The sequence below is a fragment of the Eptatretus burgeri genome, chromosome 7 (genome assembly GCF_056783735.1).
Source record: "Eptatretus burgeri isolate ZD-2024b chromosome 7, Ebu_testis_v1, whole genome shotgun sequence".
Taxonomy (NCBI): Eukaryota; Metazoa; Chordata; class Myxini; order Myxiniformes; family Myxinidae; genus Eptatretus; species Eptatretus burgeri.
The window spans coordinates 88,201,196-88,222,136 of NC_140967.1; the positions used below are offsets into that span (position 1 = coordinate 88,201,196).

General features: G+C 47.2%; 2 protein-coding genes across 13 annotated transcripts in view; one reads left to right on the forward strand and one right to left on the reverse strand.

Annotated features, from left to right (window-relative positions):
* AK7 (adenylate kinase 7) overlaps positions 1-8,808 on the reverse strand; it is a 46,376-nt gene extending 37,568 nt beyond the window's left edge. For 4 of the 12 annotated variants that reach the window (XM_085889488.1, XM_085889486.1, XM_085889481.1 and 1 more), the window contains exon 1: positions 8,553-8,807. Coding sequence is in view for 9 of the 12 variants with exons in the window: in XM_085889486.1 (XP_085745612.1) it covers positions 8,553-8,618 (66 nt within the window). In the remaining 3 variants the exon portion in view is untranslated. Of the gene's footprint in view, positions 1-8,542 lie in introns of all 12 variants that reach the window. The other 8 variants (XM_085889492.1, XM_085889491.1, XM_085889490.1 and 5 more) reach the window with 4 other exon arrangements.
* Positions 8,809-9,895: 1,087 nt separating this feature from the next.
* The window catches only part of SANBR (SANT and BTB domain regulator of CSR), a 90,027-nt gene continuing 78,981 nt past the window's right edge, over positions 9,896-20,941 (forward strand). Inside the window, exons 1-3 of the mRNA XM_085889493.1 lie at positions 9,896-9,915; positions 14,752-14,978; positions 16,566-16,716. Of these exons, the coding sequence (XP_085745619.1) occupies positions 14,763-14,978; positions 16,566-16,716 (367 nt within the window). The 5' untranslated portion in view covers positions 9,896-9,915; positions 14,752-14,762. The remainder of the gene's footprint in view (positions 9,916-14,751; positions 14,979-16,565; positions 16,717-20,941) is intronic.

Sequence of the window (20,941 nt, forward strand, 5' to 3'; positions counted from 1 at the left end):
TCTTCGGTTTTTGCGATCGCTTAGGACGCTTAAAACTGGGTTGTCGAAATTCTGGTAAAAATCGGATGTTTTGGGGACGTTTTAAGATTGCATAAAAAATATTTCACTCGCCGCGTCACGGGTCGTCAGGTGGTGCAGCGCGCTCGAGCAGAGGCGTCGTTGATCACGTAAAGGTTTTCCGTGTGCGCGCTGATGGTGTTTTCGATAAAGATGGTGTTTAAAAGTCATTTTTTTTATCCCAATAAAGGTTATCGTCGCATGCCTGACTCGCTAAGCCGTCGGATTATGTAAATATTGTTGGTGGATGGCCGAATATTATGGTTTTGTGACTTTGATAAAATAATATTAAATAATTGCGTCGAGAAATGGAGATTTTTGCTTCGGTCGACGTTACGATTTTTGATGGTTTGGTACAGATTCATCGTAGAAACTTCTGGTTTGCGTCGCTACCTTCTCTAGAGACAGCTTATATTAGACAAGGTGAGAGGTCAAGTTGACGATTTCGTAAGTACCAGTCTATGCCTGCTTGTTTGTTTGTTTGTTTTTGCCTCTCTTCTCTCTCAGCTCTTCTTCTTCCATGCAGTAATCGCCTCCTGGTTCAACCCCAAAAATGCAGGCTGAAAACACACCTCCACTCTTTTGTTCCTCTGTTCTCCCGTTTGTGGAATTGTATTCCTGAGAAGGTTCAATAATTGCACTCTTCCCTTTCATTCAGGGCTGAAAGTAATCAGTGCACTGCCATCTCAGGTCACCCCTCCCCCATCTCTACCCACAATCGTTTGTACCCTTATTAACCCAACCCAACCTCCTGACTTGTAGGAGGCCGAGTTGTCGCCATGTTGAGGAAATGTTCCTCCTTAGTGGGCAAGTTCGGTCACTTTTATACCGGTACCTCGTGTTGCTCACCGATTGCTCCACTCACTCACTGTATGTACTTCTCTGGAAGTGAAGAGTGATTGTCATTGCCCTCTGTCCTAGTGTCTTGTGCATTTGTCCTTTATTATTTCATTCATTATAGTTGGACATTATCGTTGGTTCGTATCATTATTATTATCATTAGTGCAATTGTATATCGCCAGTTAGTAATGTTCAATATGCAAATGCCGATATGAGATCTTCATTGTTCGTTCATGGCATTTTCCTGTGTACCATATCGTGTGAAAGTAATCAGACTAATATTGTCTATTTTTCTTTTTGGTTGCAGATAAAATGCCATTATCATTGTCAATAAAATATCCAACTTGACAAAAGAGTTCTTCTTCATGATAATGGCATTTTATATCGAGGCCTAGCCCGTCAAGACGGTCCATCACATATCGCGCAACTTCTGACAACATTCTCCACGATGGTGGTCCTCGAGTGTGATATGCCGGACTGCAGTTTCAGGACTGTCGATGGAACTGACGCCATCGTTGTTGCCCTACTCACGAACCACAACCTCACTCATCAGCTCGCCACCGGGAATGACGCGAACACTGCCGCCCGCCATAAGGGCCCAAAGCTGGAGCGGCTGCGCATCAACATGGGAGTTGAGAGTGAGACTTGGAACTTGTTTGAGTGTGGTTGGGACAACTTCTGCTGTGGCTCTGGGATCGACGCTGCATCCGCATCGGTGCAGCTTTTCCAGTGCGCTGGTGACACCCTCGGTGATGCCCTCCTTAAAGCCGACCCCATCATCACAACACGTCCCGTCGACGAGGTCATGGTGGCCATGAAGTCCCTGGCCATCATCCCTGTGTCTCGCGGAGTCAAACGCGCCGAACTTGTCACCATGCACCAAAGCCCCGACGAACCCTTTCGGGCCTTTGCCGCCAGAGTCCGTGGTAAAGCGGAAACTTGTGGTTTTAGCGTATCAGATAAATGCGCATGCGGGAAAATAAATCTCGTGAATTACACCAATGAGACTATTCGCGATGTTCTTCTGGCGGGGACAACTGACCTCGACATCCGCCGTGAGGCTCTCAGCATTGAGGGCATTCAGCTGAAGTCCGTTAACGACGTCATTGCATTCGTCGAAGGTAGAGAAATGGCCAGAAACGTCCTTCCATCTCCAAGCAACTCGGCTATATCCTCGTTCAAGCGCGCCAACACCCCCAGACCCAACACGGCCGCCACAGCTACGGACGTGCGACGCCCAACGCCGACTCATCTACCACCTCCTCCGACGCCGCCACCTGTCGACAGGGTCAAGCAAGCGCCTTGCCCAGACTGCGGCAGAAACTTCTTCGTGTTCTCGGAGACTGCCCGCGGGTGGAATCGCAAAGCTCACAAGTGGTGCAAAGAGTGTTACCTGGCACAGCGGCGCAGCGGCGCCCACCGCAGTGCAGCACAACTGGCAGGGTCTAACGCCGTCACATATGAGGAAGACTCGTTTGCCCAAGTCTCGTCAATCGCCACAACTCAATGCTATCGCGGGCGACGCAGGATCCCGCAGGGGTCTGACCCCCAAGTCGTCGTCTTACAGCATCACATTTTCACGGCAGGCGAGTGGCGTCGTGCTCGGTTCATGAAACACCCTACCGTCAAGCTGCACGTCAGCATGGACAGGGCCACCCCCAGTGCCCGTCGCTCCTTCCGCTCATCGACATTCGCCGATGTAGACGCGGTCACCGACAGTGGCGCGCAATCTGACGTGTGGTCCCTCGACCAGTTCCGAGCACATGGCTTCTCCCGAAACGATCTTCGTCCTGTGTCATTCAAATTGCAAGCCGCCAACAAGTCTGAGGGCCGCAATCCTCAGGAGAACGTAATGTCATGACGTGCGATGATCTATGTCAGCAGTGACATCCACTGCCTCTTCCTGTCGCACGAGTCCCTCCTTGCCCTCGAGATTTTGCCGCCCAACTTCCCGACTATCGGTGGCGCTCACAAGCTGCCCAGCGACTCCGAGACTCAATCTTCTATTAGTGCGATCAGAGCGTTGAACGCTGGATGCAGCGCGGGCGCTGAGGGCAACGAGGACTGCGGCTGCCCCAGACGACAAGCCCCTCCGGAGCGACCCTCGTTTCCTCCCTTCCCCTGCACGCCGGAGAACAACAGCAAGATGCGAGATTGGCTGCTTGACCGTTTCTCATTGTCCACCTTTAACACGTGCCCCAACCGCCCTCTACCAGTCATGGATGGCCCACCGGTGGAAATACACCTGGACGAGGCAGCCGTCCCTCGTGCGTGCCACACCGCTGCACCGATCCCCGTACACTGGCAGAAAAAAAGTATACGAGGACCTGCTACGTGACGAAGCCCTCGGCATCATAGAATGGGTCCCCTATGGTGAGCCGGCCACGTGGTGCCACAGGATGGTAGTCACACGCAAGCACGATGGCACCCCGCGCCGGACAGTGGATCTTTCCCTGCTCAACCGGTTCTGCAAGAGGGAACCGTTCGCCGCCGAGTCACCCTTCCACCTCGCTCGTCGAATAGCAGGCAATACATGGAAGACCGTTACGGATGCCTGGAATGGCTACCATTCCGCCCCTCTTCGTGAATCCGACCGTCACTTGACGACGTTCATCACCCCATTCGGCAGATGGTGCTACTGTCGAGCTCCACAGGGCTTTCTCGCTTCGGGCAATGGCTACAACTGCCGCTTCGACGCAATCTTGTCCGACTCTGGGCGCAAGGAGAGGTGTGTTGATGACACCACCCACTACGACGAGGACTTGGAGTCTCACTGGTGGCGGACCATAGACTTTCTGAAGACTGTCGGTGACACAGGCGTGGTATTGAATCCGGACAAGTACAAGTTTGTGCAGCGGGAGGTGGAGGTTGTCAGCTTCCACATCACCGACACCTCCATCGAACCTCTGGCGAAGTTCCTAGACGCCATCAGGGACTTTCCGACGCCTAACTCCACCAGACATTCGAAGCTGGTTCGGCTTAGTGAACCAGGTGAGCAACTATGCTCAGCTGAGGGACATAATGGCCATATGCAAGCCATTCCTCAATCCGAAGTACAAGTTTTTCTGGACCCCTGTACTCGACGAGGAATTTCAGGCCTCGAAAGTTGCCATCATCTCAGCGATCCAGGAAGGAGTGAGAATCTTCGACATGGCAAAGAAGACCTGCCTCAGGCCTGATTGGTCTACAAATGGCATCGGATACTTCTTGCTCCAGAAACATTGCAGATGCCACTCGGAAGCACCGGACTGCTGCCCGGGTGGGTGGCGCATCATTATTGCCGGCTCTCGCTTCCTCTCCGGCGCCGAGTCGAGATATGCACCGATTGAAGGGGAAGCACTTGCCGCATGAGGTCCGGAACAAACCCGTTTCTTCACGCAGGGTTGTGACAACTTGCTAGTCGTGACGGACCACAAAGCATTGGTCAAGATTTTTGGTGACCGCACCCTTGATGAGATTAACAACACCAGACTCTTTCGGCTGAAGCAGCGCACCTTGCCTTGGCGCTTCTCCATTATACACATGCCTGGGAGGTCCAATTTGGCCGCCGACACGACGTCTCGCCATCCTTCGCCGTCAATTGCAGTAAGCTCCTTGGCCGTCGTCGATCAAATGGAACATGCGCTCGCCACTGCGATCTGGCGTGAAGCCGCCGAGATTCCGGCGCTACCATGGTCTCGAATCGTCGAAGAAACCAAGAACGACGACAACATGCGTGCCCTGGTCCAGACGGTCACAAACGGTTTCCCAGTAACTGACAAAGACTTGCCTCATGCTTCCCCCTTTTGGCAGTACTACAACGTGCTCTACATCTCAGACGGTGCTGTCCTTTTTGAGGATCGAGTCGTTGTTCCGCCCTCGCTCCGCCATGCTGTTTTGGACAACCTCCACACCGTTCACCAAGGGACCTCGTCTATGGAGCTCCGTCCACGTGCCATCGTCTTCTGGCTGGGGATCACTGTGGACATTCACGCGATACGCGCAGCATGCGCCGACTGCAACCGCAATGTGCCGTCGCAGCCTCCTCTTCCTGCAGCATCAACGGTGCCTCCATCGACTCCTTTCGAATCTGTCTACGCTGACAATTTCGATTTCGCAGGACACCATTACCTGGTTGTCGGTGACCGCTTGTCGGGTTGGTCGGAAGTATTCGCGTGTCCTCCCGGTTCCTCGCACGCAGGTTCCGCGGGCCTCATCGGGTGCCTCTGCTCACTATTCGCCACTTTTGGCATACCGGAAGAACTCTCCAGTGACGGCGGGCCGGAGTTTACTGCCGGTGTTACCCGTGACTTTCTCGTTAGATGGGGCGTCAAGCATTGCATCTCATCCTCATACCACCCTCAATCGAACGGCAGAGCAGAGGTTGCAGTCAAAACCACCAAGCGTCTTCTGAGATCCAACGTCGGTCCCACTGGAATGCTCAACAATGACCGCTTCCTGCGAGCCCTCCTTCAACTAAGAAACACGCCCGACCCCGACGGCGACGGCGACATTTCGCCCGCCCAAATCATTTTCGGGAAGCCACTGCGAGACTCGTTGCTTTTTGTGAACCGACTGGAAAAGTTTTCTAACCCCAACATCAGGCCTACATGGCGGGAGGCCTGGGAAATGAAAGAGTCATCGCTTCGCACACGCTACGCTCGGTCGCAGGAGTCTCTGAACAGCTACGCTCTCCCTGCGCTACCTCTCCATGCCGGAGACAGATGTTTCATGCAAAATGGTGCGGGAAATCATCCCAAGCGATGGGACAGAACCGGCACGGTAACCGAGGTGTTGGATCGTGACAAATACTGCGTCAATATTGACAGTTCGGGGAGGGTGACAACACGGAATCACAAATTCCTCCGTGCATTCGTCCCGGTTTCAACGGACATTACCATGCCCACTCCCGGCCCCTCGTCATACCCGCCGTGGCGAGACTCGTGGCCACCAACGGATGTCCGCGCCTTCACTCAACCTCCTCCGTGTCAGTTTCTTGCACAAGATCCGCCTGCTCCAGGTCAGACACCAGAGAAGCCGCCTCCGCTTATCACGCCGTCAACTCCTCCTCGCACGGCTCCTCCTGGAAGCGGCCCTCCAACGTCGTCGTCCTCCCCATCAAACCGTGTCATGCCACCTTCCTCACCTACAGATCCCATCGCTCCGACCTCACCACCCACGCCTCCTGCTGCACGTCCTCATTGAGCGACTCGAAAACCGGCCTGGCAGGAATCGGGTGACTGGTTGATGCAGTAGATAAGCTCGTGGTGTGGACCCCGAGCTGAGGGGGATGAAGTGATTGTCATTGCCCTATGTCCTAGTGTCTTGTGCATTTGTCCTTTATTATTTCATTCATTATAGTTGGACATTATGGTTGGTTCGTATCATTATTATTATTATCATTAGTGCAATTGTATATCGCAAGTTAGTAATGTTCAATATGCAAATGCCGATATGAGATCTTCATTGTTAGTTCATGGCATTTTCCTGTGTACCATATCGTGTGAAAGTAATCAGGCTAATATTGTCTATTTTCCTTTTTGGTTGCAGATAAAATGCCATTATCATTGTCAATAAAATATCCAACTTGACAAAAGAGTTCTTCAGGAAGCTTTTTATGCCTCTGCACCAAGGGTGCTGGAGGCATTATGTTTCCAGGTTGTCCGTCCGTCCGTCCGGATTTTCATTTACGTGATAACTCAAGAAGCAAATTGTATAATTTCATCAAACTTGGTACAAAGGTAAAGTAAGACAGGGCAATTAAGTGATTAGATTTTGGGCCAGATGTGATAAATGTCAAGGGTCAAAGGTCAAGGTCAAACTCTGAAATTTTACTGTTTACGCCCTAACTCAAGAAATATTGGACAGAATTTAATCAAACTTAGTAAAAAGGTAAAGTAAGACAGGGCAATTAAGTGATTAGATTTTGGGCCAGATGTGATAAAGATCAAGGGTCAAAGGTCAAGGTCAAACTCTGAAATTTTACTATTTACGCCCTAACTCAAGAAATATTGGACAGAATTTCATTAAACTTGACAAAAAGGTAAAGTAAGACAGGGCAATTAAGTGATTAGATTTTGGGCCAGATGTGATAAATGTCAAAGGTCAAAGGTCAAGGTAAAACTCTGAAATTTTACTGTTTACGCCCTAACTCAAGAAATAAAAGACAGAATTTCATTAAACTTTGTACAAATGTAAAGCAAGACAGGGCAATTAAGTGATTATATTTTGAGCCAAATGTGATAAAGGTCAAGGGTCAAAGGTCAAGGTCAAACTCAGAAATTCCACTGTTTACGCCCTAACTCAATAAATAAAAGACAGAATTTCATTAAACTTTGTACAAATGTAAAGTAAGACAGGTCAATTAAGTGATTCGATTTTGCGCCAGATGTGGTAAAGGTCAAGGGTCAAACTCTGAAATTTTATTGTTTACGCCCTAACTCAAGAAATAAAAGACAGAATTTCATCAAACTTGGTAAAAGGGTAAAGTAAGACAGGTCAATTAAGTGAGTAGATTTTGGGCCAGATGTGGTAAAGGTCAAGGGTCAAAGGTCAAGGTCAAACTCAGAAATTTTACTGTTGATGCCCTAACTCAAATATTGGACAGAATTTCATCAAACTTGATAAAAAGGTAAAGTAAGACAGGTCAATTAAGTGATGAGATTTTGGGCCAGATGTGGTAAAGGTCAAGGGTCAAAGTCAAACTCTGAAATTTCACTGTTACGCCCTAACTCAAGAAATAAAAGACAGAATTTCATTAAACTTTGTACAAATGTAAAGTACGACAGGTCAATTAAGTGATTAGATTTTGGGCCAGATGTGGTAAAGGTCAAGGTCAAACCCTGAAATTTCACTGTTTATGCCCTAACTCAAGAAATAAAAGACAGAATTTCATTAAACTTTGTACAAATGTAAAGTACGACAGGTCAATTAAGTGATTAGATTTTGGGCCAGATGTGGTAAAGGTCAAGGTCAAACCCTGAAATTTCACTGTTTATGCCCTAACTCAAGAAATAAAAGATAGAATTTCATTAAACTTTGTACAAATGTAAACTAAGACAGGTCAATTAAGTGATTAGATTTTGGGCCAGATGTGGTAAAGGTCAAGGTCAAACCCTGAAATTTCACTGTTTATGCCCTAACTCAAGAAATAAAAGATAGAATTTCATTAAACTTTGTACAAATGTAAAGTAAGACAGGTCAATTAAGTGATTAGATTTTGGGCCAGATGTGGTAAAAGTCAAGGGTCAAAGTCAAACTCTGAAATTTCACTGTCACACCCTAACTCAAGAAATAAAAGACCGAATTTCATGAAACTTTGTGCAAGTGTAAAGTTAGACAGCAATTAACTGATTAGATTTTGGGCCAGATGTGCTAAAGGTCAAGGGTCAAATATGTCAACACTCAAGTGTTTGTGTGGGAGAGCGGAGGCATACCCGTCGACTGCGCGCCATCGAATTACTCTAGTTTGACTCTGTATCATGTTTCCTGTAAATTTTTACTTTCTCTCAGGTTTTGCTCATTTGTGCCTCACTGCATGCGCTTGTGCTATTCTCCACCACAAAAACATTCACACATTTTCATAATTTATATTTCACTTCAACACGCAATGTGCGATCTACTCTTATTATTGATGTCGTCCTCCCCATGTGGCATGTCTGTTTACCTGCACTCACCCAGGCCAGGCATGAGCCCACGTACGAGTCTGCATGGTTCACAAACACGTGCGTTGCAGCCTCCATGGCACGACTGGCACCTATCGAAACATCAACGGGACGAACACAACGGAAAGCAACAACAACAACGTTACAAAAAGATTTTTTTATCGATTCGAATGTTGTTTTTTCTCCTCAAACTGCAATTAAAAACCGTCCTGTGAGAAAAAAAAAGAAGAAAAAGAGCACGTATTCGTTGCTAGGCAACAGTGATGGCAACGAATTATTTAGTTCAGAAAAAATTCAGTTCAGAGAGAAAAAAAAAATGTTGACGCTTTTAGCAAAGTAAAGCGAATACTCAACAACTTTCCGGAATACATTTAACAATACATAGATATATGTTTTTCGACTTTTTAAAACCATTATTCTTGTTTACAAATTTAATTGTATTTCGCGTCAGAATTTATAATGTTTTCGGATGCCTTCGTTGAGGGATTCTTCTTCATTTCTTGCAGTCCTGAAGATATCGCATTCAGCCTTTAACCTCCCCTCACCTTCCCCCACTTTATTTTCCTCATATATAGAAGATGGCGATGATTTAACCCTAAAAAGCGAATGAATGTTTGGGTGTTAAACAGCAATTGGTTTTATGTCACGTGGTTCGCGCTTCCGGAGTGCTGTGGTAAAAACGTGAGGTAAAAAAATTTATTTTATTTTCACATATTCTTTGAACGTTGAAGGAAATAATTCATATTCCATGTTACTTCTTATCTCCAGGATTGATTATTCTCTTGTCTTGTATCATTTGCATGGATTTTCGAATTCTTCCTTTGATGTGTTTATATATTTGTTTATTCCTCCGATTTTTTTCCTCCTTCCTCACAACCTCACACTCTTCTCATTACCTCAGTGAAGCCTACAACGTCGTGTCTTTCCTTTACCACGTTCCCTACATTACCCTTATCCCACAAGTACAGTATATACAATGCGCCCCGTGTTGTACTTCCTATTAAAATTATGAATTAAATAAATAGGAAAAAGGAGTACGTAATAGGTAGACTGGGTTGAGTATGTACAATGTATTCATCCTATTTCCCAATCGCATATCTTTTCCACACAGTAATGCTTCTTCTTCTGGCGTATGGCAGCTATCATTTCTTGGAAGCACGACTGTGTTGCTCGCTGATGCAGTGCCCCTCTACCAGTACACACCGGTACTCATTTTGCCTGTCGCTCGCTGATGCAGTGCCCCTCTACCAGTATACACCGGTACTCATTTTGCCTGTGTCGCTCGCTGATGCAGTGCCCCTCCACCAGTACACACCGGTACTCATTTTGCCTGTGTTGCTCGCTGATGCAGTGCCCCATCCACAAGTACACACCGGTACTCATTTTTCCTGTCGCTCGCTGATGCAGTGCCCCTCCACCAGTACACACCGGTACTCATTTTGCCTGTCGCTCGCTGATGCAGTGCCCCTCCACCAGTACACACCGGTACTCATTTTGCCTGTGTCACTCACTGATGCAGTGCCCCTCTACCTGTACACACCGGTACTCATTTTGCCTGTGTCGCTCGCTGATGCAGTGCCCCTCCACCAGTACACACCGGTACTCATTTTGCAGACCTCAGAAGGATGACAGGCTGAGTCAACCCCCTGGTGTACTAATTCAGGAGCCGACGGGGCTTTATATTAACTCAGGACCCTAGGATCCCAAGCCACCACCCTAACCACTGAGCCAACACCAGACTCACTGTAATGCTAATGTTGCTACTTCATCCTTTCTCATTCAATTTTTATCTTGGTCTGAAATTCCTTTATCCACTGCTGAGTGTGCAGGAATTTGTAATCTGTTTCAGGATGCCGGCGATGACTCATCTACCCTTCGGGAAAGACGCCTTAGGATCTTTAACGCCCTCACAACGAACGTAGTGCTGGTAGACGAGGCCTCCGATTTAACGTCCATCCAAGGGACGGCGCACACACACACACGATACCTTGCACTGCGTGCGGAACACCAGGATGAGAGTCCACATCTGGGTCAACATTCAAACCCATGCTATAGACGGGTCAAAGACGAGCACAAACACCTTAAGCTATTCTGCCAGCACCATGGCCTCCTCCTCCTCCTCCTTATTTAACGGCCACCATTATCCCAACTTTCTTTTGGGGTCAGCCCGGGGAAGCTTGGCCCGAGTCTTCACAAACTGGCTGGCCAGCCCTGACGTTCGACTCGTTGGGTCATGAATTTGCAATTTGGCCATTATTCCGGCGATAGCTTTCTCACTTCGTGAAGGACACCATGGGATCTTTAACGTCCACTAATGAATGCTAGCCGATGGGACACCCGTTTGACGTCCATCCGATGGATGGCACATGCATTTATGTATCACCCTGCCTGTGAAACACCAGGATGACAGTTTATATCTGGGTCAGGAATCAAATCCAGGCGAGACAGCTTCTAGGCGAGTGTGCGTACCTCAAGGCCATTCTGTCAACTCCCCCCCCCCCAGGGCCTCCCATACCCCATGGCCTTATTCAATAACCCCATTTTTATTTATTTATTGTATAACTTGTTGAGGCTTGTATGAGAGCTAACACACAACGCACAGCAAGGGGGCATGAGACAAGAGTGGCGAGAGTGGGAAGGACAAAACTGGGGAACAGAGACATTAGAAGATCTGTGGAAGGGAGAGTGATGGGGTGGGGAACATTGGGAATAAAAGATGGACATTATAGGGACTTTCAGAAGGAAAGCAGGGAATTTGAAGGAGGTGGGCTTGGGTGTATTAAACGGGGGAAGAAAAGATCGATGATTTGGATGGGGGATGATAGGTGGTGGTGAACAGCTGTTTTGAAGGCCTGGAGGGAAGAATGGGATTGAATAGAGTGAGGGAGTTCATTCCAAAGACGGGAAAAAAGAGGAATGAAAGAGTGAAGGTGAGCAGTGATTCGTGATTTTGGTAGTTTTACCAGAAGGGGGTTGTTGGTGGACCTTGAGCGCCCTGCGGATATGTGGTGGGGACAAATCAGAGAGAGCAGGGGGGGGGCTGGAGAGTAGAGAGTAGAAGACAGAAAGACCACCGACCAGCCTGCGGTGAGAGTGAGAGGCCCAAAGACTCAGCCTCATGGTGGGAGATGCCAATGATCCGAAATGCCTTGGTTTCCACAGCGTGAAGCCGAGAAAGGTGGGAGGCAGGAGCACCAGCCCAGAGGGGAGAGCAGTACTCCATCAGGCTGCGGACGACAGCTTTGTAAGTGGTCAGGAGCTCAGGTGGGCCAAAGAAGGACTTTGCACAACGGAGGATTCCCAGTCGGCGACTGGCTTTGGAGGCGAGGTTTGAAATGTGGCTTTTCCAGGAAAGGTCATGGCAGATAGTGAGACCCAGAAGTTTGAAAGAAAGGACTTCTTTCAGAGGATTGTTGAGAAAGTGGATGGGGGGTTTTCTAAAGGTTCTTTCGGAGAGACATAGTGAGAGTGTGAGATTTGTCTGGATAGAAAGACATGTTCCACGTGTTGGACCAGTTTGTAATTTTACCCAGATCTGCAGTGAACGAAGAAGCTGCTGCATGCCGGTCTGAGGGATGACAGATGGAAAGGCAGAGGGTGGAGTCATCAGCAAAGAGATAAAGAGTATTTTCCAGAGAGTTGGAGAGATCATTAATGAAAACCAGAAAAAAACAGGGCCCAGAACGCTACCTTGAGTAACTCCAGCCTGGACAGAAAGAGGGGATGAAAGAACTCCATTTAGGGCCACACGTTGACTGCAACAGGAGAGGAAGTCTGCGAGCCATGAGTGGAGATGGCCTTGGATACCATAGGAAGAGAGTTTGGTGAGTAGGGCAGGGTGCCAGACCGTGTCAAAAGCACGCAATATGTCCAGGGATATGGCTCTGATTTCATGTCCGGCATTGAGGACCTCCATCCATTGTTGAGAGAGCAGAAGCAGCATAGCATATCCAGGGTAGAGTGACCTGGTCTGGAACCAAATTGATGATCGGAAATCAAGCCATTGGAGAAGAGGAAGGATTTAATGTCTGAAGCGATGATGGATTCCATAACCTTGCTGATGATTGGCAGAAGACTGATTGGTCTGTAGTTGCAGGGATCTGTTTTTGCACCTTTTTATGCAGGGCAGTAATGTTTGCTGATTTCCAAGCAGATGGCAGATGTCCTTGAGCAAATGAGAGGGTGAATAGAACAGAGAGAGGGTGAGCAAGAGCAGAGGAGCAGGTTTTTCGGACACATGAGCTGATGCCGTTTGGACTGGTTGCAGAATCTGAGTCGAGGTTTGACAGCAAGCTCTCCACCTTGTCAGGAGAAAAGGACACAGAGTCCAGGGACAGTTGGGTGCAACTGGGTAAGGTGGGTGGAGAAAGTGATGGGTTTTGGACACAAGATTTCGATGCAAACACCGAGTTTAAGCATTCAGCCTTTTTTGTGCGGTATCAGCAGTGCGGCCATTTGAGGTAAGGGAGGGGATGGAGGGGGAACATACACCAGAAACAGATTTGATTAGACGCCACCAGGATTTTGAGTAGGGAGAGAGGTTTGAAAGTTCAGACTTGAGCTTAGAACGATGTTGTTTTCTGGCTCTCCTGAGGGTAGATACACACTTGTTCCGAGCTTTATGGAAGGAACTGAGATTACCCTCAGTTGGTTTTGCTTTCCATGAGGCAAAGGCAAGTTGTTTCAGGACAACTGCCTCGCCACAAGCTTCAGTGAACCAAGGGCGGGAGGAAGGGTAGGACAACTGAAAACGAGAGGGGATAAATCTGTGCATGAGGGAGAGCAAGTTTCTTTGAAAGAATTCCCAGGATGAGTTGATGTTGGAGAAAGTAGTGATGGGAGACCAGTCTATAAGTTTGAGGGCTGTTTCGAGACCCTGCCGGTCGGCTTGAGTGAAATTCCAGACTCTAGGGCGGTGAGGTGGTTCTCTGATAATAGCCAGAGAGATGTCCACTTTGACAAGGACGTGGTCAGAAGAACCAATCAGATCAGAGGAAGAGCAGCAGATATTGTCAGGGAAATTTGTCAAAATCAGATCCAGAAGAGATCTAGTACCATTGGTTGAGGTCCGGGTCGGGAAATTGACCAATTGAGTTGGTCCCAATGAGTCGCAGAAAGCTTTTGCTGAAGTGCCATGACGTGTGAGAGGTACCCACCCACACCGAGTCAACTGGCATGATGACAATTGAAGTCACCACATATGAGGAAGAGAGAGTTTGGGTGAGAAGATAGAAGCGGTTCGTGTCCGAGGCCGGCCAGCGGCGAGGTACGATCGCCCGGTTAACTACCCGCGCAGGTACTTAGGTAGATCAAGTTTGGCAAACAACCCTATCCTGCGCGGGTGGCCGATTGGCACGATTGTGGTGGGGTTGAAAGACTCACCCGTGACTAGCTCCTGGCGGTAGTTCCAAGGAGGGTCACGACTGAATTGTCTGTCCCGGTGGGCGACGCGGTCACAGTTTGAGTTACGTGGCCGATCGCACGCCGGGCGGGCCGAAATTCGTAACAATATATCAATATTACTTTTTAACTGCTGGTTAATATTCCTCTTATGTGTTCAGTATATATCTTTGCAATTTACTGACCTTTTAAATTTGATCATGAAAATACTAACAATCCCAAGTTGTGTTGGGGAAAAGAATTGCATGTTTTTTTTTTCCAATTGGTAACTAGATCCTGGGCTAACAGGATTGCCGAGAGGAAAGGAAACTCGCCTCTAAGCAGTCGAGCCTGGGTTTGAATCCAAACCCAGCTAAAAACTGTTATCCTGGTGTTTCACAGGCAGGTTGATTGATTCATCAATGTGTGTGCTGTCCCTCATATGGATGTTAAATTGGTGTCCCGTCTGCTGGCCTTAGTTGGTGGACGTTGAAGACCCCACGGTTTTGCAAAAGAGTAGGTGAGCTATTGCTGGCACCATGAACAAATTGCAAATTTCTGCACTGACTACTGCTGGGAAGGCAATGGCAAACCACCCAATGTAATCCTTGCCAAGAAACTGCTTCGGGAGCACCAATACTCTGTAACAGAGTATGGTACATCAGAACCATAATTGAGACCTGGCGAGAATGATAGGCTTTGCTGATGAAGGGAAGAGATGATAATGCTTGTTTTGGAAAATCCAAGCTAATTATTTTTATTACATGGTAGGTTGTTTGCGTTATTATTTGCAGTGATATCGTTTGTCCTTTTTGTGCCTGATTGTTTGCAGGAATTATTCTGATGGATGGCAATACATGTGATCCTTACCATGGCTGCAATGATTGTGCAAGCACAGAGAACGTAACTTCTTCCGTCAGCTCCTCGTGTGCTCCTGTATCCTCGATCGAGTGTCCGCCTTTGCACATTCTGATGTCTCCGATGTGCATCGTGAAACAGACACATGTCCCTGACTGGGATGTCATCATTAGAATACTCAAGAATCCTGCGCTTGATAAAGTAGGACAGATTCCCTTGTTTAGTATTTTAAATTTTTTTTCCTTTTTTTGTTTTTTTTGATCAAAGGAAAATCAAAATGCCCACCCTGAAGATTTAAGTAACCCTTTTTCTTACGTCCAAACACAGAGATAACAAAGAACAATCAAAGATTGCAGACCCTAGCCAGGACTTGTTTGATGTGGTGTCTTTTGTATGCCGACTAAATGCAAGGATGTACTAAATGAATGGTTGTTGATTGCAAATGAAAAGTCTAAATGGTCTCGTTGTAAATGTGTAAATGTAAAAGGTCTAAATGCGTCTAAACTCTAAAGGGTCGAAATGGTCTGAAGTGTCTGAAGGATTTTAAAATATTGAAGGGGTCTAAAGGTTGTAACGGGGTCTCTTGGGTCTTAGAGGTCTAAGGGTTCTAAAGGGTGTAACAGGGTCTATATGGTTTTTGGGGTCGATGAGGTCCACAGGATCTTAAGGGTCTTTGGGTTCTAACGAGTTTAAGAACCCTGACACTATATACCCTTTATACCTTTTATATCCTTTTATACCCTTTAAGACCTATAAGACCCTCTATTGTCAGGTCAGGCCAGTTCAGATCTGTAACTTGCTACAGGTAAGGACTTTGCATGACGGAGGATTCCCAGTCGGCGACTGGCTTTGGAGGCCAGGTTGGAAATGTGGCTTTCTCAGGAGAGATCATGGCAGATAGTGAAACCCAGAAGCTTGAATGAAAGGACTTCTTCCAGAGGATTGTAGAGAAAATAGACAGTGTGGGGAGGGCATCGATGCCTTAGGGTTGGAAGGCTGAGGACTTGGGTTTGGATGGGGGGGTAGAAAAGATGGGACATATTTGGGAGGTGAGGCTGTGGCTTTTTATGGATTTGCCAGAGTTGCATGTGTGAGCTTACATGTGAAAAATGTAATTGTGTGTGTGTGTGTGTGTGTGTGTGTGTGTGTGTGTGTGTGTGTGTGTGTGTGTGTGTGTGTGTGTGTGTGTGTGTGTCATTGTTGGGGGGGGGGGGTGATGCAATCACCTTGCAGGTGATGTGCTAGTCTTTTTAAATGCTGAGGAAGTAGCACATACAATTTTTAAAGTATTTGGTATTACTCAGTCAGTTCAAACCGGTGACCTCTGAGACTCAGGGTGGATACTCTAACCATTACACCACCGAGTCTCATTTAAATAATGATGGAATTACTTAGAATGTCAAATTTGGACATCGCTTAGAATGTCAAAAAGGCTACCATTGGAAACCACGTGAGCTAACATTTGTTCTGTCGAACTAAAGCCAGGATTTGTTATGACTGCTTCTTGAAAACTGAATTTGAAGAACTTGTTGGATATTATTATGTTTGAATTTGAGCAGATAGATAGTTTATTCAGTACCACCATTACTTAACCATGACTGATTTGGTGTGTATCAATTGACTATAACCAGAACCATGACTATTCATCAAGCAGAAGAATGAGCTCAGATTCAAGAGTTGCCTAGATGTACAAACTTATTCAGAGATTGTTGGACTGAACCTGAACGTTTAAATAGCACATAATATGACTGACAACCTCAACGGTTCCCTGTATGTTATGTGATTAAGTGCTCCAGACGATTTGAAGAGCTCCAGAGGGCCGGGGCCCTGCCTTCTATGAGATTACTGGGGCCTTCACAAGAGCGCTTTTCTTGGCCTTGCCAATTTCTCGCTGCCTACATTCAATCCACCTTGCCTAAGAGCTTTGTCAATAGAACAAGTAAGTATGAATATAACTGCAGGTATTCATTTTATAACCAGCAGATTAGCCATACCAGACTCACTTTGCAATTTTGATATTTTTTTGTTGTTTCACTTGGTGTAAAATTTGTTACAGATTCCTTTACTTAGGTGCTTCATTGACATAAATCACAATTGACATGATGAAAGGCTTGTCCTGTTTTCTTTTTGTTTGTTTTTGCCGTATATTGTTGAATATCACAAGTTGTATGCAAGAAGGAAAGAAAAGGGAAGAAGAATCCCTCAACGATAATAATATCAATCATAAGACTTCAGAAAGACTAGTGGGCCCGGAGGGCAGGGGTACCCTTCTCGGCCCACCTTTGGTGGGCAATGTGCTGTGGCACATTCTTGGAAATGCACTTTATAATTTTTGTGATCTTTAAAATAAACTTTATTGATTACAACATATCATATGCTCCATATAATTTTGAGGAGGTTCCATTATATTGTTGCGAATTCGCGCTGGCCGGAGTGCGAACGGCCACGTGACTCGAATCTCGGCACGTCGCCCACCGGACGGACAATTCTGTCGTGACCCTCTCGGACTAACGCCGGGAGCTAGTCACGGGTGGGCCTTTCGGCCTCACCACGATCGTGCCAATCGGCCAACCACGTGGGATAGGGTTGTTCGCCAAATTCGACCTACCTAAGTACCCACGCGGAGGGTAGACCGGGCGATCGCACCTCGCCGCAGGTCGACTCTGGACACGGGCCGCTTAAGTGATCCGTTCCGTACTATCGGGATAACCGAGCGGTGTTATCGTCGGCCTCGACGCTTCCGATTAATTAATTATTGGGCGTATTAAGCCCACTACCAACCCTTTACGTGAAGCAAGATGGAGATTCAATTAAAGAAAAGACGAAGCGAAACGGGAAAACAGTTCAACATGATGCACATTTATTCCGCGGCACACGGAGAGCACACATATACAGCCAAACAGAATGCACATAAAGCAATTGCAACAAAAGAAACACAACAATGCAGATCTACAACCGACTACGCGAGCACACGCGGCAACACTTAAACAGTTTTACTTCACAGACGGCGCCGACACACATTTACTCAAAAGCAAAAGAAAAGGCCACCCTCAAAGACAAGGGGGCAGACGGGGCCTGTGGGCCAATATTTGCGCGGGACCTGAAAGAGCAGTCAGGTCCGCGAGACCGGGTGGGTCCTACCCGTGTCTTTGTGATGAGCCGCAAATGTGGCAGCGCGGCGGTTCCCCGACTTCATGCTCCTTCGTGGGTTTCGTTGGCACTGCTTGGAGTGGGGTGGGAACGGGCCCCCTTTTCGCACTATCTCAGCGCGGGGGAAAAGGGGGGGGAATTGTTGATGCTCTGGGGAAAGAGTATAGCTGGCTTGCTTGGGTCCCGTGACGAGCGATTCCATCGCGACCTCGTCGCCGACCGCCGTCTTCCTTGCCTCGGACCCGAACTCCTCGGTCTCTTCCCCCTATTCTCCTCAGCCGACTGCGAAAACCACCGGGATGCCCTCGCCTCCCGACTCCACTCCGCTCTTCCAAACTCTCCCTTTTCTGCCACTCTCCGCTCTTCCAAAACTGACTCTGCCTTTTCTGCCACTCTCCGCTCTTCCAAACCGACTCTGCCCAAACCGACTCTGCCCAAACCGACTCTGCCCAAACCGACTCTGCCCAAACCGACTCTGCCCAAACCGACTCTGCCCAGATTCGCCCCGCGCTCGGCGCTTTATAGGCCGGCAGGAGAACCCATATGCAAATTTCTGGATCAGAACGGGCTCGGGGGCGGAGCGACACTCGCCCATTGGACGGAGAAAAAGGGGCGTGAATCTCCCCTGATCCTAGAATTTGCATGTCTTGATTCCACACAGACGCGCCTGGGGGCGGGGCCAAACCGCCCCGCGCTTGCTGATTGGACGGATCAGAAGTGGGCGTGTAGCATTCCTGATCCGAATTCTCCTCTGAAAGGCCGCATTTTGCACTCGCGGCTCGGCGCGCGTCCCGTACGAGCCCAGCACAGCCTAACGCTCGGTACTCACAGGTGGTGCGGGAATGGCCGCAGGAGAGAGGTGAAGGTGGTGGAGGGTTTATGGTGGTGGTTTATGGCCATGGTGCCGTTTGGAATGGCGGTGATGCGATGTTTGCGGGAGCGAGTTGTGAAGATAAAGATCGTGGCTGTTGGCGTTGTTGTTGTTGTGAAGCGGAATTGTGGTTGGTGGTTGTTGTGTGATGGCGGTTGAGACGTGTTGGTTCAAAATAAAGATAGAACAGAAAAACGGCTATCTCTAAGCGTCGCAGCCCGAATGAATCACATTTATTCCCTCTAAACAACGGGTTTGGGGCTAACTACACATGTACTTACTGAGATATCTCACCTACGGGACCTGAATGGTGGTTTGCGAATTTCCACAACCGCAACAATATTATTAAGAAGACGAAGGAAGATTTTTTTTTGTAATACCAGCGACCACCAGAGGTGGTGCTATCTATAATAATAAGTGTCAGTGTGTTACTTTGTGTGTGTGTGTGTGTGTCTCCTCCACAACTCCAAAACCATGAAACCTAGTGGCCTGAAACTCTGCATGCAAAGGGAACTTAATTAAGAGAACTTTGGAATTTTGCTAAACTTTGAAAAGGGAACTCTGCTAAAATAACTCCAAGGGAGGGAATAAATGCAAATTGGGTGTTTAGGTTAATTTAAACACCCCTTTTGAAGATAATTAACAGCGATATTTAATTATCCATTATCACAGCGTCATTCTCGGTCACCTCGTTCCTGCTCGCAGGGGGTCTTACTCCGCCAATTTTTTTTGGCCGACTCGACATTGCCTTGACTTGGAACAGGCCGCAATGGTTTCTTGATGAAAAAGCACTAAAAAATTTTATTTCACTTTCCTCACTCACATCATCAAGTGTCTCATCTTCATACCTTCAAATCGCTGTGCACATCGCTTTTGTAAGTGCTATGGTTTTCAAATTAGGAGTTTGGTGCGATTTTATGCATTATATGATGTGATTTTCAACAATATACTCTCATGGACAAATTATAGGATATAATTTATTTCAGTTTACAGGATCAGATCATGCTGACTAAATAACTCAAAATCTTGAGTGAAATCTGAAAATGTTAAGAAATTAGCGGTTTTGGTTTTTGTGGGTATGTCCCATGAGCATTCAGCTTGTTATCGCTTGCGAGGCCTGCAGTTCCTTATCAACTGTTTCATTGGAGTGATTGCTTCATTGCTTAAGCCACTTGGTGAGGTCTCTCCAAGATTCAATCTTTCCAAGCTTCCATAGATATTCCGTGGCACGGTTCTCTGCGGGGACATCTCCGGAGTAAGGAAAGCAAAACAAACTAGAAGGACACTCGGTAGAGCGCATACCTCTGCCACGTAATGCCTGATCCACAAGAACATATCGGGCCCAATACATTTTTGGAATATCATGCCATACAGTACTATTTCGTTTTAGGCCTTACCTTTCAATAGTGAAGAATCACTTTAAAACGTAAATAATTTTCGTATCCAGATCCGGATTCGGACCTTCCCCGAAATCGAAACAACTTGTCCTTGCCACACACCAAACCTCTCCACCACATTTTGTCTGAATCCGTGCACAACTTTTTGAGATATCGTGCTATATATCGTTTTTGGCCCAATCTCTCAATGGTGAAGTATCACTTAAAAAATTATATTAGCCGGATCCAGATCCGGATCTTCATCAAAACATAATCAGCTTGTCCTTGTGTTGTCAAACACCGAACCTGTCTCCAAAATTTCATCCGGATCCGTCCTCAACTTTTTGAGATTTCCTGCACACAAGCAAACAAACAAGCAGTCATAGACTGGTACTTACGAAATCGTCAACTTGACCTCTGACCTTGTCTAATAAAAGCTGTCTCGAGAGAAGGTAGCGACGCAAACCAGAAGTTTCTACGATGATTCTGTACAAAACCATCAAAAATCGAATATTTGACCTCACTGTGACCTTGACCTTTGACCGATTTTGACCAAAATCTAATTAGCGCTAGCCATCACCCTCCTGAATCACGTGGTGTAATTTGACATTGGTAGCTTCTTCCGTTCTCGAGTTATCGTGCCTTCAAACAAACACACAAACAAACAAACACACAAACAAAGGACGGAAGTCATCAATATACTTACGAAATCTTTAGATTTCGTAAGTAACAAGCAGTCATAGACTGGTACTTACGAAATCGTCAAC